Source organism: Rhineura floridana, chromosome 21 (genome assembly GCF_030035675.1).
Source record: "Rhineura floridana isolate rRhiFlo1 chromosome 21, rRhiFlo1.hap2, whole genome shotgun sequence".
Taxonomy (NCBI): Eukaryota; Metazoa; Chordata; class Lepidosauria; order Squamata; family Rhineuridae; genus Rhineura; species Rhineura floridana.
This window is the reverse complement of record NC_084500.1, coordinates 1,803,254-1,822,817: the sequence shown is the minus strand read 5'-3', so window position 1 is coordinate 1,822,817 and position 19,564 is coordinate 1,803,254. Positions and strand designations below refer to the sequence as shown.

The window sequence follows — 19,564 nt, the reverse complement described above, 5'->3', positions numbered from 1 at the left end:
AGCTGTATGAACGCCGCCGCCCCCTTTCTAGTGACATAACGAAAAGTTCAGATGGGGGGGGGAGTATACACACATCCCCGTCTGAAAGACTTCACTCATCCTGCCTTCAGTAGCTCTCCCAAGTGAGTGGTTTAGCAGTCGAGGTGCGTTTGTGGTCTTAACACTGAATACACATGACTCTTTCCAAAAAAGGCAAGAAAATCTCTGCCTCAAGGTCCTAACCATTTAAATGTGAAGGGGAAATGGAGAGGCGTTCTGGGGGGACGGTGCAGCCATAAGGAACTGTGGAAGAATTGTTTAAGGACTGATAAACTCTTAGGTCCCTTTAAAGAAGACTGGCTGAGGGTTGTATAAGGAGGAAAAGAAAAAGTGGGCGGTCATTGGACTAGTATGGGAAATAAGGGCAGGGAATATAATCAGCCTCTAAAATGGCCAATCAATTTTTTTATAAATTTCATTTCCATTTCGAATTGGTGTACTGCCTTTCCATGACACTGAACTCAGGGTGATTTTACAAGCCATAGAAATGCTTTTCTTTTTTACAACACTTCAGCAATCCCTGAGTCATCTTATAACCATTCAAAAGACAGACAATAAACCAAAAAAATCCAAGGATCCATCTCACGTACAGTATTACAACAAGATAAACCCAGCAAAGAAATCATCACAGCCAACCAAGACGGCATCCAAGGGCGCTGCAGGTTAACAAAGGATGCGAGGCATGCTTGAGCAGCTGGTGCAGTAAAAGAAGAGGGAACAAATGCCTTTCAAAGCTTGCAGGGCCGTCGCTCAGCCTAACTTACTTCACAGGGTTGCTAGGAGGATAAGATCAGGAGGGGGGGAACCATGTTTGTACGCCACCTTGAGCTCCTTGGAGAAGGTCAGGTGGGATACTAATGTAATAATGATGATGATGAAATAAATAAACAAAACTACCCCTAACCATTGGCTGGGAGCTGAAGGGTGTAGCTGGGTAGTGGCAAATTCAGAAATACAGGATTCCTTCATGATAGTGACAGGCAAGCCCAATTTTTGCGGCTGGGTTGAGAATGAGCTCTTTGTTCACGCCTCCTTCCACAACAACAGACGTCCCTAGGGGCCAATAAACACGAATGGGGAAGTGTTAGCTACTGAGAAGAGTCTTCTCAGTGGCCGACTCACCTCTTTTCTGATAGGCTCCAATCAGCAGGAAAGGGCAAGGAAGCATGATAGAAGACTCTTCTCAGTGGCTAACACACTCCCCTTTCGTGCTGTTTGGCTCACAGGATGCTGGAGACAGAGACCCTGCTCCCAAAAAAGCAAGGTGTCTAAGGCTCCCCCCCCCGAGACCCCAAAAGACTACACCCCTGGGTGGGAGTTGGAGTCCAACAACATCTGGAAGGGGTCACAGACGCTCCCCATCCCTGCTTGGTCCATTTGAACCCCTGCCAGTAAATGTGGGACTCCTCCAAATGCCCCCCAAAGGACTATTATTATTATTATTATTATTATTATATATCCCACCCTTCCTCCCAGCAGGAGCCCAGGCCTCCTTCCTTCAGTTTGCTCCCAGCAGAGCCCTGGCAAGCGCCCTCAAGCAACATGGCTGCTGCTGACGCAGGGATGGTGTGGGTGGGTGGATCATGTGACTGTGCAGGAGGTGGGAGGAAAGGCTGGGATTGGCTCCTGCCCAGTCAGCTGGGTGGAAAGGTCAGCTGACTGCTTCTCCAGCTCCTGCAGAGTGCCAGGCTGACTGAAGGCGGGGAGATGCATCTGGCGTGGCTCTGCGCCCTCTGCCTGGCCCTGGGGGGCTGCCAGGCTGGTGCCCTGGGTGGAGGGATGCTGTACCCGCGGGAATCGCCCTCCAGGGAGTTGAAGGAGCTGGGTGGCCTCTGGAGCTTCAGGGCAGACTGGTCAGAGCGGAGGAACGCAGGGTTTGTGGAGGGCTGGTACAAGGGACCCCTCTCCCAGGTAAGCAGCACAAACCACCCTGTTCAGATCTTGTAAGTTCAGGTCTGTGGCTTCCTTTATAGAATCAATCCATCTCTTGTTTGGCCTTCCTCTTTTTCTACTCCGTTTCCCCCAGCATGATTGTCTGTTCTAGTGAATCAGGTCTTCTCATGATGTGTCCAAAGTATGATAACCTCCGTTTCATCATTTTAGCTTCTCGCGATACAAAAAGGATATTGTGGAGCTGGAACAGGTGTCAGAAAAGGGCAGGGGGGGGGAGGATGGAGCAACTTCCCTATGAAGAAAGGTTGCTGCATCATTTGGGGGCTTTTTAGTTTAGAGGAAAGGCGACATAACAGAAGTGTCTAAAATGATGCGTGGCATGGAGAAAGTTGATAGAGGCACATGGAGGCTTATCTTAGCTCTCTGGACAAATAGCGATTGGATAGGTGTGGCCTTTATGTATATGCAAACAGGGCTTTGGGATCTTTGGAAGCTTATGGAGGGAGAAGCTGTCATTGATTGCCCTTCAGCTTTGATGGAAAGGAGAAGTTTAGCGTGTCAGGAAGTTGCTCAGAGTTTCTCTGTGCAAGAGTGAGACAAGGAACCGTTGAGTGCAAAGTTGGGGAGATTTTGCATCCCCTATCAGCAGGAAGCGGCCTTGTGTGCGTGCAAATCAAGAAACAAAGAATGTTTATTCATTTAAATCATTTTTTAAAAAATCCTGCTCTTTGGCTGAAAAAGCCTTCCAGAGCAGTGTGGAAATATCAATAATCAGACAGGCCTTGCCCTCAGGTTTCCAATGTAAAAGGCAAGACCCAAAATGAATAGGAAGGAACCTTGCAGTGGCCTCATGCCTGTGATGGGCAAAAAGAGTGCAACACTTACATTTGTAGAGTAAAAGTGAGATGGACCTTTGGCCGACCCAGCAAGGCTCTTCTTGTGGTCTTACGTCAATGAAATTAAAGTTTTACACCACACCTGTAAAAGCAAGAGTAGTTTTCCCAATCATACACTGACTCAGCTGTTCAAAAACAGTATCAGACAAGACCACATCATTTAACTGGTTTTAATCACAGATTCTTTTTCCAAAACAACTCCCAATTCCACTTGCTTTAGTTTTTTTAACAGATGGGGTTTTTTTAATTACTAATTTTAATATTGGATTTTGTTTTATTACAGCATCCTCATACCTGGGGTTGCTTGAGAATTCCAAGAAGCTTCCCAAATCAGCGCAGTTTTGAAATCAGTGGCTAAAATGTTTTAACTGCAGTTGTGTTTTGGAATGTTTTCAACTGTTTTTAGGATGTTTTTCTTCGTGTTAAATTATTTTGCTTATGTTTGCTGCCCTGTGATCCTTCAGTAGGAAAGGCAGGATATACATTCAAATAATAACAATAATACCAGGGCAGTTTAGAAAGCTTCAGTCGGCTATTTTGATTCAAAATAGCATCCAACTGCATCTAAACAGAGACAACATCATAAACCAATATGCCAAATTTAGTTACAGTATCTTAAGAGGTGCCAAAATGCATCGTAAACAACTTTCCAAAATATATAGTAGATTGTTTTGATGATCTGGAAGTTGTTTAGCTCTAGAGTGGCATATGCATTTAAAACAAGTGAAAAAGAAGGAAAGAACCCTAAACATGTAAGTGAAACATCTTGGCATAGACTCAGGGTGGTCGAAGAGTGATAAATATGCATATTTGGCCCTTGCACATCTTACATTACTGGCACAAACAAAACACACAGAGAGAGTGAGTTTTGGAAAAGCATAAAGAATGTGCATTTCAAGAAAATTCAATGCTCCATAATAACTATTTATAGCTGTTTAAAAGTGATACTGTATGCTTCAAAAAAGTTGAGTAAAATCAAGTTTGCAGCTCTCCAAAGTTTTAGGCTTTAGGTTGATCCAAATCATTAGGAAACATAAATAGTGGAACATAAGAGGAAGTTAGGTCTTTGTAGCTTCAAAGCAGTTGCTGCTTGTTCGTGCCCTCTACTGGCTGCCTGAGAGTAGTCCCACCTTAGATTCTGGCTATGCTCCTGTGCCTTTAACAATAGCCTGATGCACAGAGACGATTTAGCAGGTCAGATTTACCCCATCATTTTATCCTCATGCCAGGAAAAACTTCGGCATGCTAAGTTGCTCTGCGTCAAGCAGATTTTCAACTGGACAGGAGCAGAACCATAAAACAAGTTGGCAACCCTAAAGAAAAATTTGCCAGAGTTTATTTGGTTGTTTCAGAATGTATAAGCTGCTATACGTTCAGGGAATGCCTAAGTGGTTTACGAAACAGAATACAAATTGCAAGCCAGACCACACAGACTTTTACCTTGGCCTTTGACAGTTGAGGAGGTATGCCGGCATACAGTTCTTCCCTGTCATTTTCATGGGGGAATCCTACAGAATACAGGAGTGTGCATGTGCGGAAAGGGCGACATGTCCAATGACGTTCATTGGTGTGTCACACCACCCTGCTGCACATGAACATGTAGCGCCACGCGAAGGCATATCAGACCAAAGGCTGCAGCTCCATAAGGCAACAGGGCCTGCAATGTGAAAGCTGTAGAAATTGGGACAGGAGCGCTGCCGCGATCATCAGTAAAACGAACGCAATAAGCCCCACATGTCTGAATGCAGCCAAGAGCATGTTGCAGAATACACCCACCATAACACCCCAGCTGGAGGGGCCCCTAGTGCCACAGCGCTAAAACCACGTGCAACTTGCCAAGGGCTACATGCCAGTAGTGGGCAGAGCCAGAAGCAAAAGTGAGCAGAGCAAGAAAAGGACATTTTACACGTGTCCAGTAGGCTGGTTTTCACACACTCTCGCACCACCGTCCCATCCTCCACCTGGGCGAGGAAGAGGCATCATCAGAGTTCAAACACCCATTCCGGCGGGGCAAAAACGAGCAAGGAGGCTACATAGCAGGACTGGGGACGGGTGTGGGCTTGGGAGGGTCCCAAGGCCCAGATACAAAGGCTTGGAGGGCCACATTTGGCCACCCGTCTTGAGGCTTCTCACCCCTGGTATATTATTATTATTATTTCCATTTATTGACCGCTTACTATCTAAAAGATCTCAAAGCGGTTTACAGTAGAATACACAAGGTACAATAAAAATATATCAAATTAATTTACAAAGCAAAACGCATAAACAATATCCATATCCATAAACATATACATAAACACAGTATAAAAGTCAGAATTCACCAAGGGCTTTATACCCCAGTAGGAAAAGCTTGAATCTAGCTCAATAGCAGGTTGGCAGCCGGTGCAAAACGTTCAACAGGAGCGTGGCACGCTTTCCGGTCGGTTGCCCCGGAGGGCGCCAGCTGCGGCTTCCAGACCAAATTCTGGATCCAAGTCTGAGAACGGCTGCATTCCCCTGTAATGCGTGCCTTCATCCCTTTCAGACCGGGCCAGTGATGGACATGCCAGTCCCTGCGAGCTTCAACGAGATCACGCAGGATCCAAAGCTGCGCGACTACATCGGCTGGGTTTGGTACGAGAAGGAGGTGCACCCACCCACCCGCTGGCTCCTGAAGGACGCCAGGACGCGCGTGGTGCTCCGAATTGGCAGTGCGCACTATTATTCCATCGTGGTGAGTGTGAGACCTGCAGGCGACATTTGGGCTACACAACTCCCCACAGACGCCTGCCTGGTTTCTGAAACCGTTTTAAGTGCCTTTTTACAACAATTAAACATTTTTGAAACTATGAAAACAAGCAACAGATTGAAAAGAGATTAAAACGCATCACTGTCTACATGTCTAGATCGGCTTGCCTAAACAATAAAGTGTTAAGCAGGCTACAAAAAGAATACAGCAAAGGCGGCCTGCCTGATGTCAAGAAGCAGGGAGTTCCAAAGAACAGGTGCTGCCACACTAAAAAGAACGGAAAGAGCATTATGTGGTACTTGTAACGGGGCCAGTTCTGCAGATCAGAGTAGAGATGTAACATTTCCAGAAATTTTGAAGCCATGGAAAAAACCTGGTTTTTCAGGGTTTTTTGGCGAGAAAATGGAAATTTTCAGAAAAATTGAAAAAATGCATATTAGCACTTTTACAGATTGAAAGTCACTTTGTTACTTCAGGAACAAAAAATGTAATTATATACAAGTTGGTTTGGCATAAAATTATCACATTTGGTATATTAAAAGTACATTTTATTCAAACAATTATTACAAATTGAATTTACTTTTTAAAATTTTTACTTTTTTTTGTAACAAATGTAGATACAAACTCTTGAACTATAAGGAACCTCTTTCGTTTTGCCAGTTTATGAGGAGCAGGCAAAAAAATCTTTTTTTAAAAAAACAGAAGAAACCATCAACATTAATAAGAAAGAAAATTAATTATTTCTCCGCTAGTCCTCCACAGTGTCAAGCAGACATAAAGCATCCATTCCCACAAAAAGAACTGAGAAAAAGATCAAGATTCAATGAAACATTTTATTCATCATGCTAAAATAAAACATTTCATAATCCATTTTTTCCATCTTTTCCAATTTTTCAGAAAAAAAAACAAAAAAGGCTTCAGGGAAAAACCAGAAAAAAACCATTTTTTCCCTGAATTTTTCCAGTTTTTTGGGGGGGGGCTTCACATCCCTAGATCAGAGCACTCAAGTGGGCACTTATGGGATAAAGCGGTCGTGCAAGTAAGCTTTGTTATGCGCAAACACAGCCGGCCACTAAGGTGCTGCTAGTATCACCTGTTCAAGACCCCAGCGTCTAACACCTGCAGAGTGTGTGTGGGGAGGGCTCAGTGACCTCCGATTCCTTCCTAGACTTCTCCTCTCTTCCGTTGCAGTGGGTCAATGGGGTGCAGGTTGCTGATCACGAGGGCGGACACCTCCCTTTTGAAGCAGAAATCGGTAGTCTCCTCCAGGGTGCCCCAGGGAAAACTTGCCGCATCACCATCGCTATCAACAACACTCTGACACCTGAAACGCTGCCTCCGGGAACTATTCAGTATATGGAGAATGAGTCCATGTGAGTGCAAGGCCCTGCTGGCGGTGCACAGCTGTTCTCGTGCCGCTGATCAACCCAGCACCCTTTAGCCAAAGATTCTGGAACATTCTGTCCAGAACAGGTGAAAGAAGTTGTTTTGAAGTGCATCTTACCTCTTTTTATTCTGGTGTCCCGGTTGTGGTCCACTGGTATCACGTGATCTTGATGTTTCTTTGGTGTTTTTTAAGGGTTAAACAGATTATTTTCGGAGACCACAATAAATCCATTTTTCCTTGCCTGATTTTGCATGCAAATTTCCAAGTTTGGGATTCAGTCTTGAATGTGACATTTGACCAAGTGGTTGAGGCATGTTGGCATTTCTCAGTGGTTTGGCCAGTGTCAAATACAAAATCTCTCCAGCTGTCAATTTCCAAATATTGTTACATGTCAGCTGTCTTAACACTGTCAAATATCACATGCCATTGCATGCCAGCTATCAATACCTGTCGCGCATTAGCTCTTGAAATTGGATATTATTGAGGCATAATAGGAAAATCAAATACTGCTATTTGGTGAATATTCAAAGAGTTTTCAGTGATGGTTCAACAGCAAAATATGCTGAGGGGAACTGCTAGAAGCAAATCTATAATTCACCCGTCTACTACGCTCAAATAAAACTGTCACATCCAGTTTTCATACAAGGCTGTTCAAAATAGCCTCCACTTACTAACTTGTCACTGCAGTGTTCACATGTGGAATCTCAGACATTTAGTAAATATGGCATTTGGGGGGCAGCTAATACCATAGAGCAGGGATCCCCAAACATTTTTGGTTATGGAGGCACACTAGAAATTGAAAAATTGATTCTAGTATTTATTGTTTGAGCTCCGGGTGGTACCCACAGGATCTTGACAAATCTGTGAGCTGCTCAGATCCCTCAGCAGGGATTGGAACTCTCAGTCCTGCAAGGTAGGCCACGGGAGTGCGGGGGAGGGCGGAAATCTGAGGCCTGGTCACTATTTGCCAGTCCACACCAGCATCTTCACTGAAGGAAGCCTTCTCATGGAGATTGTCCATAGCAGATGTCCCCGTTACACAGAGGGGAGAATTTGAGTTCCAGCTCATTATGGTTTCCTCTATCGGGGGAGAGGGCATGATGGGGGGGGGAGATGGCGGGTGTTGGTTTGCTCAGGCCTGGGTGTTTCTCTTGTGCCTTTCAGGCCTCAAGTTCTAAGTTGGGGGCCTCCCACCCACCCACCCTCCTTGCATTGTTTCCCTTTGGCTCAGGTACCCCAAAGGCTATTTTATTCAAGACACAAAGTTTGACTTCTTCAACTATGCCGGGATACACCGACCCGTCCTGCTGTACACGACCCCCTCGGCCTACATTGATGATATCACGGTGACCACAGACGTGACGGGAAATGTCGGTAGGTGGTTGACGTGAAAAACAGTGCGATTGGGAGCTGGGGTGTGTGGGTGCTACTGGAGCACCCAGGCGGGAAAGCTTCTCGTGGGAACACAGCGGCTTGTGTTCAGAGTCTTGTGCCTTTTGATGCGAAAATGCCAGAACAGCATCAAGTGGGTGCTCACCTGTGACAGGGCCTTTTCAGTGGTGGCCCCCGTTTGCGGAATGCCTTCTCCAATGAGGTGCCTCTGTCTCCATCCATCACTATTAATGTTCAGGAGGAATTTGAAAGCATTCCTGTTTTCCCAGGCATTGGATGGGAAATTGGTGTTTTCCAATATTTTTAAATGTAATTGGGTTTTGGAATTTTTTAAAACTGTTTAGGACTTAAATGACATTCTTAGTTAACCAGATAACACTTAAAAAAAAAGACGAAGTGCTACTCCTCTGGAAATTGTTACATTAAAAAACTTAATTATTTTACAGTCTGCATCTGTATGGGAATTGTTTTTAAGATGCTTTAACATATATTTTTAAATATATTAAAAACATATATTTTTTAAATGTGTTAAAGATGTTTTGTTTTTAATGTGTTTTTAAAGACGTTCTTAGCGTTTTATTGCTTGTCATTTGCCGGCCTGGGCTCCTTGTAGGAGGAAGGGCGGGATATAAATTTAAAAATAAATACTTATAAAAGTAGATGATGGCAGGCCCCACCCCAGAAGATGCTTACTGTGACATATCCACACCATCTAAAACCAGAAGTGTTCTTCAAAACGATTCGTTTAGCCACAAAATGCCATCCCACAGAGTAAGATTTATTTAACTGGGTGACAGCTCTAATTGTTTCTCTTCAAAGCGCTGCCAATGCTCTGTCTCACCACCTTCGCAATGACCTTGTAAGATAGGTCTCTATTACTATCAAACGAGGAGGGGCAGGGGTGCATAGAAGGTGTGAGAGAGGCCCACCAAAGGACACCTGAGAGGGCGAGTTGGTGGTAGCGCTGGGATCTGAAATGGAGAGGTCCTGATTCGTAGCTTGCTGCCTTCACCAATGCACCATGGCAGCACCTCACCGACTTTGCTTCTGTTGGGACAGGTTTGGTGCAGTATTTGGTGTCGGTCCGTGGCAGCCCCCGTTACTTCTTGAACCTGACTTTGCACGACCGAGATGGTGTCATGGTGGCGACCGGAAATGGATCGGCTGGTGAGCTGAAAGTGATGAATCCTCTGCTCTGGTGGCCATACCTGATGCACAAAAGCCCTGGGTACCTTTACTACCTAAAGGTAACTGAAGCCCTATTTGGTCTCAGTTATGGGGAGACAGAGTAAGAAAGAAAAAGACCCCATATCTTTGCAGGTGCCTCTTGTTCAGGATTCACCACCACCACCACCAGTGGAGGATTGATCTCCTGGCCCCTGCTGGTAGCTGAGAAGAGATGGGAGGCTGGCCAATGTGAAGTAGACTTCCAACACCTTCTCTTTCTGCCGGGTTCAGACTATGGGTTGCCCTTGCACCACCGTGCAATTTCTCTTTGGGGCGCCTCTTTTGGGTGTGGGCTCACGAGCTTGGAAGGCTGACGCAGAGGGTGGCATTTTTGGCCCATAGGTCACTCTCTTTGCCGAGGTGGACGGTGCCACCTCCGAGGATAGTTACACGCAGCCGATCGGCATCCGGACTGTGCAGGTCACCCGCAACAAGTTCCTCATCAACAGGAAACCATTCTACTTCCACGGGGTCAACAAGCACGAAGACGCTGACGTGAGTGAGGCCCTGCGGCATCCGCTGCTGTTGCTGCCAAGTGCCGACAGCTGAATTGAGAAGCAGTGTAGGCCTTGCCCAGAAACTTTCCAACCTGGGTTTAGATGGGCAGAACAGGAGGGGAGATGGATTATTATTTATGGGATGTAGCTCAGTGGTATGGCACTTGCTTTGCATGTAGAAGGTCCTAGATTCAATCCCTTGCAAGAGCGGCTGCCAGTCAGTGTAGACGATTCTGAGCTTGATGGGCCAATGGTCTGACTTGGCATTAAAATCAGCCCTTTCTTCGGAACCATGAGGGCTGGAATCTTACTTTATTCTTAGGGAAAGGACCGTTGCTCAGTGGCGGAGCCTCTGGCTTGCATGCCAAAGTCCTGGCTTGAAAACTTGGAGAGCTGCTGCCAGTCAGTGCAGACAATACTGAGCTCAATGGACCAATGGTCTGACTTGGTATAAAGCACCTTTCTGTGCTCCAATAAAGTAACAGGCACCGTTTAAGCCATTGTTGATGGATGTCAGGAAGAGAGAGGTGGAAAGAGTGTCGCAAATGGGAGTGGTCCAGTTCTGGCTTCGTTTGGCCCTGTCAAGTGCCAGCATGTGCCCACCTCCCTATTCCCCTGAAGGAATGTGGCCCTCGACAGAGAAGGCCCCACACCCTTGCCCTACACACCTGGAAGTAACTCTCTTTGAACCTGATGGGACTTAACTTCTGAGTAGACATGCCTTGGATTGTGCTGACAGAAAGCTAGCATGTCAGGGAGAGAGCTAGAACTCTTCTCCTTGACATGCTGCTTTTCTAAATGCAGGGATTTATTTTTTATAATTTTTTGTACGGAGGGGTATTGAAGGATGAGTCTCCATTTAAGTGGAACAGTCCGGACGTGGGTTTTCCCGCTCAATGAGAAGTGATCCTTACTTTGCCTGCTTCTCTCTGCTTTGCTTTTCAAGCTCAATAAACCACCTTAGGGCGATGCACTTCATTGCGCAAAGGACTTCAGTCCTCAGCGAGAAGCCCGACATGAGCCAAGGATCAAATATTCCTCCTGCCAACTTGTAGACCACTTTCACCAAGATTGTTCCCCTACAGATCCGTGGCAAAGGTCTGGACTGGCCCTTGATCCTGAAGGACTTCAGCCTTTTGCGCTGGCTGGGAGCCAATTCCTTCCGCACCAGCCACTACCCTTACGCCGAGGAGATCATGGAGCTTTGCGATGCCTACGGCATCGTGGTGATTGACGAGGCTCCAGCCGTGGGCATGAGGGACAGGTGGGCGATTCGTGCTCTCCCTGAGGCCCCGAGTGATTGATATCCTAACACATGAAGGATTTTTAGGGGCGGCAGTGAAGCATTTGGAAAAGATGGGCTGAGCCGCCCTAATTTACAAAGGGGGCAGTGCTAGCAGGTGGATCTGAGACTGCCATCGACTCCGCTGCTCTGATCCAAGTGCCGTGGGCACCGGCCACAAAACAGCTGCCATTGGGGAAGCGTGGCCTGAGCTATGGTTATTTCCCCCAGCCAAGCCTTGTTCCTAAACCCACCTGTGTTCGGCGTGGGTGTTCTCAACTAGAGAACTCTTCCCCCATCCTTATTCCTTCCCCCCACAAATCCAACCCTCAGTGTTCCTTGTGGAGGAGGAATTGCTGTCCCTGTACGCCAGCAGCAGAGTTGGAGTTCAAACACCAAGAAGGAGGTAGCCTCTTGCAGATAATACCAGGCACATCACGGGGGCTAGAGAGCTTTTTCCTTTTCTTTTTTTACCAACTTTGTCCAATAAAATAAAAAGTCTGTGAAGAAAACAGAAGGTGGCCTTTGCATGGAATTACTAAGAATGTCATATTTGCTTCTGTTTCCATGGAAAACAGATATTTCCTGAGTGTTTCCGTGGATATGGGAGTGTCATTAGAGGTCTGGCCATGGCTCATTACCAGAATGTGGCCCCTGGGCAGGTTTCCAGCGGGGTAATGTGGCCCTTGGCCCAAAAACGTTCCCCCACCACTGGGTTAGAGAGGCAAGAGGGAAGAGTCTAGGCAATGAAGGAAAACTGGGCATGCAAGAATGAGGAAAAAGAGGCGCGCATCAGGAGCTGCGGAGGAAATGACTGTCCCATTTTCCCCCTCTTCCTTCAGTGTGAATTTCGGGAACAAATCTCTCCAGCACCACCTCGTTGTGATGGAAGAGCTGATCTGCCGGGACAAAAACCGGCCCTCAGTGGTGATGTGGTCAGTGGCCAATGAGCCTGCCTCTTCCCTGGTCCCAGCCGCTTACTACTTCAAGTGAGTATCGGCCACGTGAGGCGTGCCACGAGACCAGCACGCTGGACATCAGGACTCCCAGAGTGAAGCCTGAAGCGGCATTCACACAAACGGGGTGGGCGGCATTAGATGCTCCTCCGTAGCTCAGTGGTTAAAGCGCCTGCCTTGCATGCAGAAAGTCTCAGGTTCAGTCCTCAGCATCTCCAAGTCCTGGACAGCCACTGCCAGCTGTAGACAATACTGAGTTGGATGGTGCGCCTCAGCCTAAGGCAGCTTCCTATTTAAATCAGACCTTCCTTTGGAACCATGAGGACTAGGATCTTACTTCAAATAACTTGTTCTGCAACGCCACAGCTTCCAAGGAACAAATAAAGCTAGCTGGCGGGTTCCTCCAATTTCCCGTTGTTGGAGGAATCCACCAGCCAGCTTTATTTCTTCCTTGGCAGACGTGGCATTAAGAGGGAAAATGTTTTTATTCCACACTCAGTGCTGCTGGCAAATATCAGGAACTGCAAGTTTGTACCAGAATTGGCTAATCTTTATACAACCTGGTTTCAGCAGGCCCATATTTTGAATGAGGATAACGAATTCTTAAAATATATTCAAAAAAATCTACAAAAGATATCCAGAAGATATTTTCATGATTTAGGACTTTAGAAACGCTATTGGAATACAAAGGTTGTATTTGGATCACCCCCAAAGCATTAGACATGATTTAACCTATGATACATCCAGAATAAACTACTAGAGGGGTTCACATTTACCAACAGTCATATATATATATATTCAGCCAGACGCCTTTTTGAAGAGCCGTACTTATGCATGAGGTAGGGACCAGCACAGAAAAGGCCCTGCTCCTGTTGCACCTCATACAATGGAGAGATCCAGAGCAAGGCCTGAGATATTGAATGGAGTACATAGAGTGGAGGCAGCCCTCTTAAGCTACTCAGATCTCAAGCCATTTTGGGCTTTCAAGGTTAAAACCAGCACCTTGGATTGAGGCTAGAAACCAGCTGATCACCGCACCGGGGTTAGATCTCAGAACTGAAAAAAGTCAGTGTAGGAGCCCATAGGCACAAATTTGCACATGCCAATTTATATGTATAGATGCAGATTTGGACTTTAAGTATCGCTGAAGGCTAGCGAACATATTTCCTATCTGGATCATCTCAGCCCTGGAAGGAAGGATTGCATTTTAATGAGTTAACTCGGCACTGCATGAAACAGTGGCTTTTTATTCCTTGCATGCAGGACGGTGATCGCCCATACCAAAGCCACGGACCCCACACGACCCGTCACGTTCATCTCAAACGCCGATTACTCTCGAGATCTAGGAGTAAGCACCATCCCTCTTTGGATCAATTGCTCCCTGTCCTCCAAGGGAGAACATTTATTCCTGGGTGAAAGCTCAGAATATAATATCTAAGCCAGCAGTGGGGAACCTTTGGCCCACAGACCCAATTAGGCTTCCCCGTTTGGCCTCTCAGATCTTTAATCCATCTAGATATTGGGACCCCAAAACCCAGAAGAGCCCCAGCCAGTGAGTGTAGACAATCCTGAGTTAGCTGGACTAATGCTCTGAATCAGTATAAGCCTTTCTATGCACTGAACTAAATGCGCTTCCCGCAGGCCCCTTACGTGGATGTCATCTGCGTCAACAGCTACTTCTCCTGGTACCACGACCCCGGGCACCTGGAGGTGATCCGTTTGCAGCTGAACTTGCAGTTTGAGAACTGGTACAAAACTCACCAGAAGCCCATTATCCAGAGCGAGTACGGGGCAGACGCCATCGCTGGCTTCCACATGGTGAGGAGTCTAGCCGTTTCAGCCCAGCTGCCTGCAGACAGGACACATTTGTTTGCAAAGAGGAAAACCAGGTGGTTGAGAGGGGAACTTATACCAAAGTGAGGGCAGTCGATTGCTGCTCCAAATGTGACCCCTCTATACACACACATGCACATGGATAAGGTGGTGTTTGAATTAGTATTTCCAGATCCTGATTGGATTAAAAAAGAAAGTGTCTTAGAAGTGAAACAAATGCCCTGTCGTTGGACACATCTTGAGAAGACCTGATTCACTAGAAAAGACAGTATTGCTGGGAAAAACAGAAGGGAGTAGAAAAAGAGGAAGGTCAAACAAGAGATGGATTGTTTCCATAAAGGAAGCCACAGACCTGAATGTACAAGATCTGAACAGGGTGGTTCATGACAGATGCTCTTGGAGGTCACTGATTCATGGGGTCGCCATAAGTCGTGATTGACTTGAAGGCACCTAACAACAACCTCTAGATCAGGGATGAAGAACCTTTTTGTCCCAGATCTATTATTTCCCCTGCCACCTCGAGTCAACTTTGACAGGTGGGCAGCGCCACCCACCTGTCAGTCATCTGACATCATGATGTCAAAGTTAGCCCGTGGGGATGTGGGGGGTCTGTTTCACCAGCAGAGTTTTCACCCAGGGAACACATTGGCAAAGCAGTGCCCAGCAGGATTGAACTCTCCACCAATCGGCTGACCTGTGGAGGGTTCAATCCTGCCCTCTGCAGGAGCCTGGTTTGCCAGCACATTCCCTGCAGATAAAGTGGTGGTGAAGCAGGATTGAACCCCAACCTCCTGCCCCTCTGATGTCGGAAGCCTGCTGCGTCTTCTGTGCAACACCCCTCTGGCTATCTGGAGGTTGCTGTCACTGTGTGCAACCCCCATTGGTTCCATGCGCTCAGTTCCCATCCATCTCAAGAAGGCTGCCTTGGGAGGCATTTTTAATTAATGAATCCTTGTTCAAAGCCCCTGCTCTTCCCTCTGCCCACAGGACCCCCCTCTCATGTTTACGGAGGAATACCAGACTGCTGTGCTGAAGGAATATCATGCCGTCTTAGATGAAAAGAGGAAGGAATATGTGATTGGAGAGCTCATCTGGAATTTTGCCGATTTCATGACCGCGCAAGGTATTGGCGACTTGGATTAGAGTTGCCTTGTCCACCCGCCAAACTCATTGTCTAAGTCATGGATTGCCAAACTGTGGTCCATGGACCACCAGTGGTCCATGAGCTTCCTTCCGGGAGGAAGGGCGAGACAGAAATCCAATTAATAATAATTCAGGTGATCCGCAGCATGTCTGGATTTGTGGTTGAAGGCAGCACGTCTGTCACATTTAGGTATTCATATTGATTTTTAATTATATTTTAATGGCTGCTTTTATTTCTTATTTTGCATTGTATTTCAGTGTGAACTTTGTGGAATACAATAAAATACAGTATGTAAGAAATAAAAGGAGTCATAAAAATACAATTGCAATTGCTACAAGAGGCGGAAAAATTATTAAGTCGTCTGCCAAGACTCTTGGCCGTTTTCCAGTGGTCTGGGAGGAGGGGGGGCAGAGTTTGGGAAGCATTGCTCTAAGTTGCTGTGGGGCTGTTCTGATCTAACACAACTTATAAATGTAACAAGCAATAATAAATGAATTCTTCCTCTTCCTTATTAGGGCATGACTCAGCAGGATTATGTGCATTTTGCATCCCACTGATTTCAAAGGGAGAGTGAAGCATATTTACTTGGAGTTTTATCCCGCTAAGTTAAGAGTAGACTCTGGGGGTTATATCCAGTGTTAGTCGCACTCAGAACAGACCCCACTGAAATGGATTTCAGTAGGTCTACTCCGAGTAGAACTCAGTTGGACCCAAGTTAGCCATCTCCATTATTTTCAATGGGTCTATTTTGAGTAGGGCTTGCCAATAACTCCGTTTTACAATAGTTATAAACCACAAACTTATTTTTTAAAAAAAATTATGGTGGCATACAATAAAATCATTAAAATATCATCACATCAGAAAATTCTGGCTTTAAATGCAAATTGTATCAAATGCCTCTCCTGTCCCTTCCCACACACCCACAAACATTAATGCCCATCTTCCTAGCCATAAGGACTAGAAAATTAATCTTAAAACAAAAAAGGGGGAGATTATGAAGATGCCGAATTCAATAGGGTAAGGCAAAACTGCAACTCCTGGGTGTTTGGGCACTAACGGCTGTTTGACGGCAGAGCAAACTGTCTGTTGAAGTGGCGGACTCTCCTTTGCAGGGGGCATTTAAGCAGAGACTGGCCACCCATCTGGCACCCTGTTGGCCCAGTTTAGGGATCCAGTGCAGCCTGCAGATGATGTTGTGCGCCACCTCCCATCAGCCCCAGCCAGCCAGCTTGGCCATTGCTCAAGGTTGATGTGAGTTAGCGTCCAACATCGAAAGGCAGTGCAGACCGGTGACTCCGACGTCAGCTCTCAACTCTCAAGCAGCTGTCCATGGTGCTGAAACCTATCCCCAAAATAGGTTGAGCGCCTTCAACAGCTCCCTGAAAGTTGGGACTAAAACCTGGAGTGGATTCACTGCCCCACTGAAATCAGAGCCACCAGTTCTCCGTCTCTGGACCAGAGTCCCTCTAAAGTCCCTCTCAGATCTTCCACTCTAAGTAAGTCGTTGACATTCTCCCTTCCTGTCCTACAGGCACAACGCGCGTTTTGGGTAACAAGAAAGGGATATTCACCCGTCAGAGGCAACCCAAAGCAGCCGCCTTCCTTCTTAAGGAGAGATACTGGAAGCTCGCCGAGAAATGCAGCCCCCTTCCACGCCCCATGTACGAGGACATCAGTTTGCCCCGAACTCAGGCCTTCAAATGTATTTGACTTATGTCGCTGTATTAAGCACCGCAGAAGAGGTTCAAGCTCACGGCGGTGCTACTGAGCATCCCAAGACAGACCACATTTCTGCAATGAGCAAAAACAAAACGTGTTTCAGCCGTAAAAGCAGGAGAGGGACCACAGATCCTTTCGAAGGAGCCAAAGACACATAAATGAACACCGACAAGGCGTTCCCTTTATTTTGGAGCAGAGTTTGCATGTTCCAGTCTACACATTTCTGAAGGAGGTTTTGGTTTGTTTGTTTAAAAACAAGTTAGTCTTGTTACATGATCATCACAGTCCTTTGGTCCATTCCCAGGAAGACCCCTGCAGCTGGACCAGTCCAAAGGGGCCAATCTAGACCAGCCACCTGTTCTCATGTCGGCCAACCGGATGCCTCTTCTAGGAAGCCCGCAAGTAGGACCTGAGTGCAAGAAGAACTCTCCACCCCCTGTGGTTTCCAGGCACTGGTATTCAGAAGCAGCATGCATCTGACTGGAGAGCACAGCCATCGTGTCTAGTGGCCTTTGATACTGCTATCCTCCATGCCCCTTGTTTGCTGCCCTAGGCTCCTGGGAGGAAGGGTGGGAGAGAAAATGACTAAATAAAAAATAGTAATTTGTCTAATCTTTTAAAGCCGTCCAGATTGGTGGCTATCACTGCCTCTCGTGGGATTTTGTGAAGAAGTCCTTTCTTTTCTCCGCCCTGAATCTTCCAACATTCAGCTTCACTGGATGTCCACAAGTTCTAGTGTTATGAGAGGGAGAAAAGCTTTTATCGTTACGATACGCGCTCCTATCGTGTCGCTTCTGGCTCCCCTCATCGCTAAGCAAAACCCCAAATGCTGCCGCCTCTCCTCACAGGGGAACTGCTCCATCCCCTTGACTAGTCCGCTTGCCCTTTTCTGACACCTGTTCCAACTCCACAATGTCCTGTTTTTTTCAAGGTGCGGCGACCAGAACTGTACACAGTATTCCAAGTGTGGTCACACCACAGATTTGTGTAACAGCCGTACAACATTGGCTGTTTCACTTTCAATCCCTTTCCTGATGATCTCACTGGTAATTTTTTTTCATAGACGTTGGTTCTTCCCTATAAATACATATATTTAGGTGATAAACCCTGTCAAAGTATAGCTTCTGTGAGAAAAATGAAGAGTGAGTTTGCATGGAAGAAAAGCGCATGAAAGACCTCGGCCCAGAGAGCAGGGAGATTGTGGGGAGCGTTAAGAAGAGAAGACAATCTATTGCACATTTGATTTGGCCCCCAGCAACTACAGGCCAGGTTCTACAGGGCTCTGCATCATTGGATGTCCTCGCTAACCTGCAACAAAAAATACACAAACCAATTCCACATGACACTGGGCAATGTGAATGCTTAGCTGCATTTGATGACTGGTGGTGGCATATTCCCACAGGCAGCTCATCACATAATGGACAAAAATGCATAAAAAGGGTCTCGAGTCTTTTGACTACAAGCCTGTGATTTCCAAACTTTGATTTCTCAGTTAAATATGAACAGCTTTTATAGAACATGGAGAGTTCAGTGCCCTTCCCACACATTATCCCAGTAATCTTTATGCCAGCCCTGTAAAGTAGGCCAGTCCTATTCCCTCAACTGCAGTTTATTGCAGGGAGGGGAAGAGTTGGTTCTCTAAGACCATTGGGTACAGGGGTTCCTAAACTCCCTCCCCCCCACTGACCACTTGAAAATTGCTGAGGGTCCTGGTGGATCACTTAATGATTTTTCTGCCTGTTGTGGCAACCATAAATGCTCCGTGCTAGGTGCTGTATGACTTTTTTATTGTATTTTTCTCGCTTTTATCCTTTATATTGTATTTTATAGTATGACAATTTGCATTCCCTAGAACTCAAATTGTAATACCATAGATCAGATAAGCAATAAAATACAATTAAAAATCAACACGAATATTTAATAGAGACATTCCACGGCCCACCTGAACGGCGCTCATGGACCAGTCTGGGAACGCCTGATCTCGTGCAGATTTATAACATATACTGGAACTGAACTGCCTCAATTCTCATCGTCTATTCACCCTACAAGGAAGGGAAATAAGGTGTCCTGAGTTCATACAAAATTGTTTAAAGTACTTTAGCAAGATACAAATTAGGATTCAAGAAATCTACAAAAGGAACAGGATTCAAAGGTTTAGCAGAGGACACATCCTCACTGGCAAGTCTAATACAAGGTATTCGCTGTTTGGCTTGGGTGATACAAGACATAATTTCTGGAAAATGTCTAAAGTTTGACAGGTGAACATATTTTTGAGGCAAACTACAGCAAAGATGGGGAGCCTGCAGTCTTTGGAGCACAATGGATTATAAAACACACTGCAAAGACATGCACAGGTAATTTCTACATTTATTTTTTTATACCAAAAAAGTTATGTGCAACAAAGAAAACATTCTGACATTATTTACATTTTTTTGTTTTAATTTCCCATTAGCAAAAAGTGGATCCTAGATCTCAGAATGTCGCAGTCTTAGGTTGAACGTAAAAATGGAATGACTCCGATTGAGACGTGGATGAAGTCGGAGCACGTCAAAAATAACTGTCGGAACGTAC

At 46.1% G+C, this 19,564-nt stretch overlaps 1 protein-coding gene across 1 annotated transcript; it reads left to right on the top strand.

The window, feature by feature from the left end:
- The first annotated feature begins 1,694 nt into the window (after positions 1–1,694).
- Positions 1,695–17,614, top strand: GUSB (glucuronidase beta). The gene is made up of 12 exons (XM_061604659.1): positions 1,695–1,950; positions 5,353–5,541; positions 6,748–6,929; positions 8,175–8,317; positions 9,395–9,582; positions 9,905–10,057; positions 11,145–11,323; positions 12,184–12,330; positions 13,561–13,645; positions 13,939–14,115; positions 15,118–15,253; positions 16,806–17,614. The coding sequence occupies exons 1-12, from the start codon at positions 1,747–1,749 to the stop codon at positions 16,982–16,984; spliced, it is 1,962 nt and encodes a 653-aa protein (XP_061460643.1). The 5' UTR covers positions 1,695–1,746; the 3' UTR covers positions 16,985–17,614.
- The last annotated feature ends 1,950 nt before the right edge of the window (positions 17,615–19,564 follow it).

Coding starts and splice junctions, on each gene's coding strand:
- GUSB (XM_061604659.1), top strand. CDS start 1,747: ATGCATCTGGCGTGGCTCTGCGCCCTCTGCCTGGCCCTGGGGGGCTGC. Junction 5,542..6,747: donor CGCACTATTATTCCATCGTG/GTGAGTGTGAGA, acceptor CTTCCGTTGCAG/TGGGTCAATGGGGTGCAGGT. Junction 6,930..8,174: donor TATATGGAGAATGAGTCCAT/GTGAGTGCAAGG, acceptor CCTTTGGCTCAG/GTACCCCAAAGGCTATTTTA.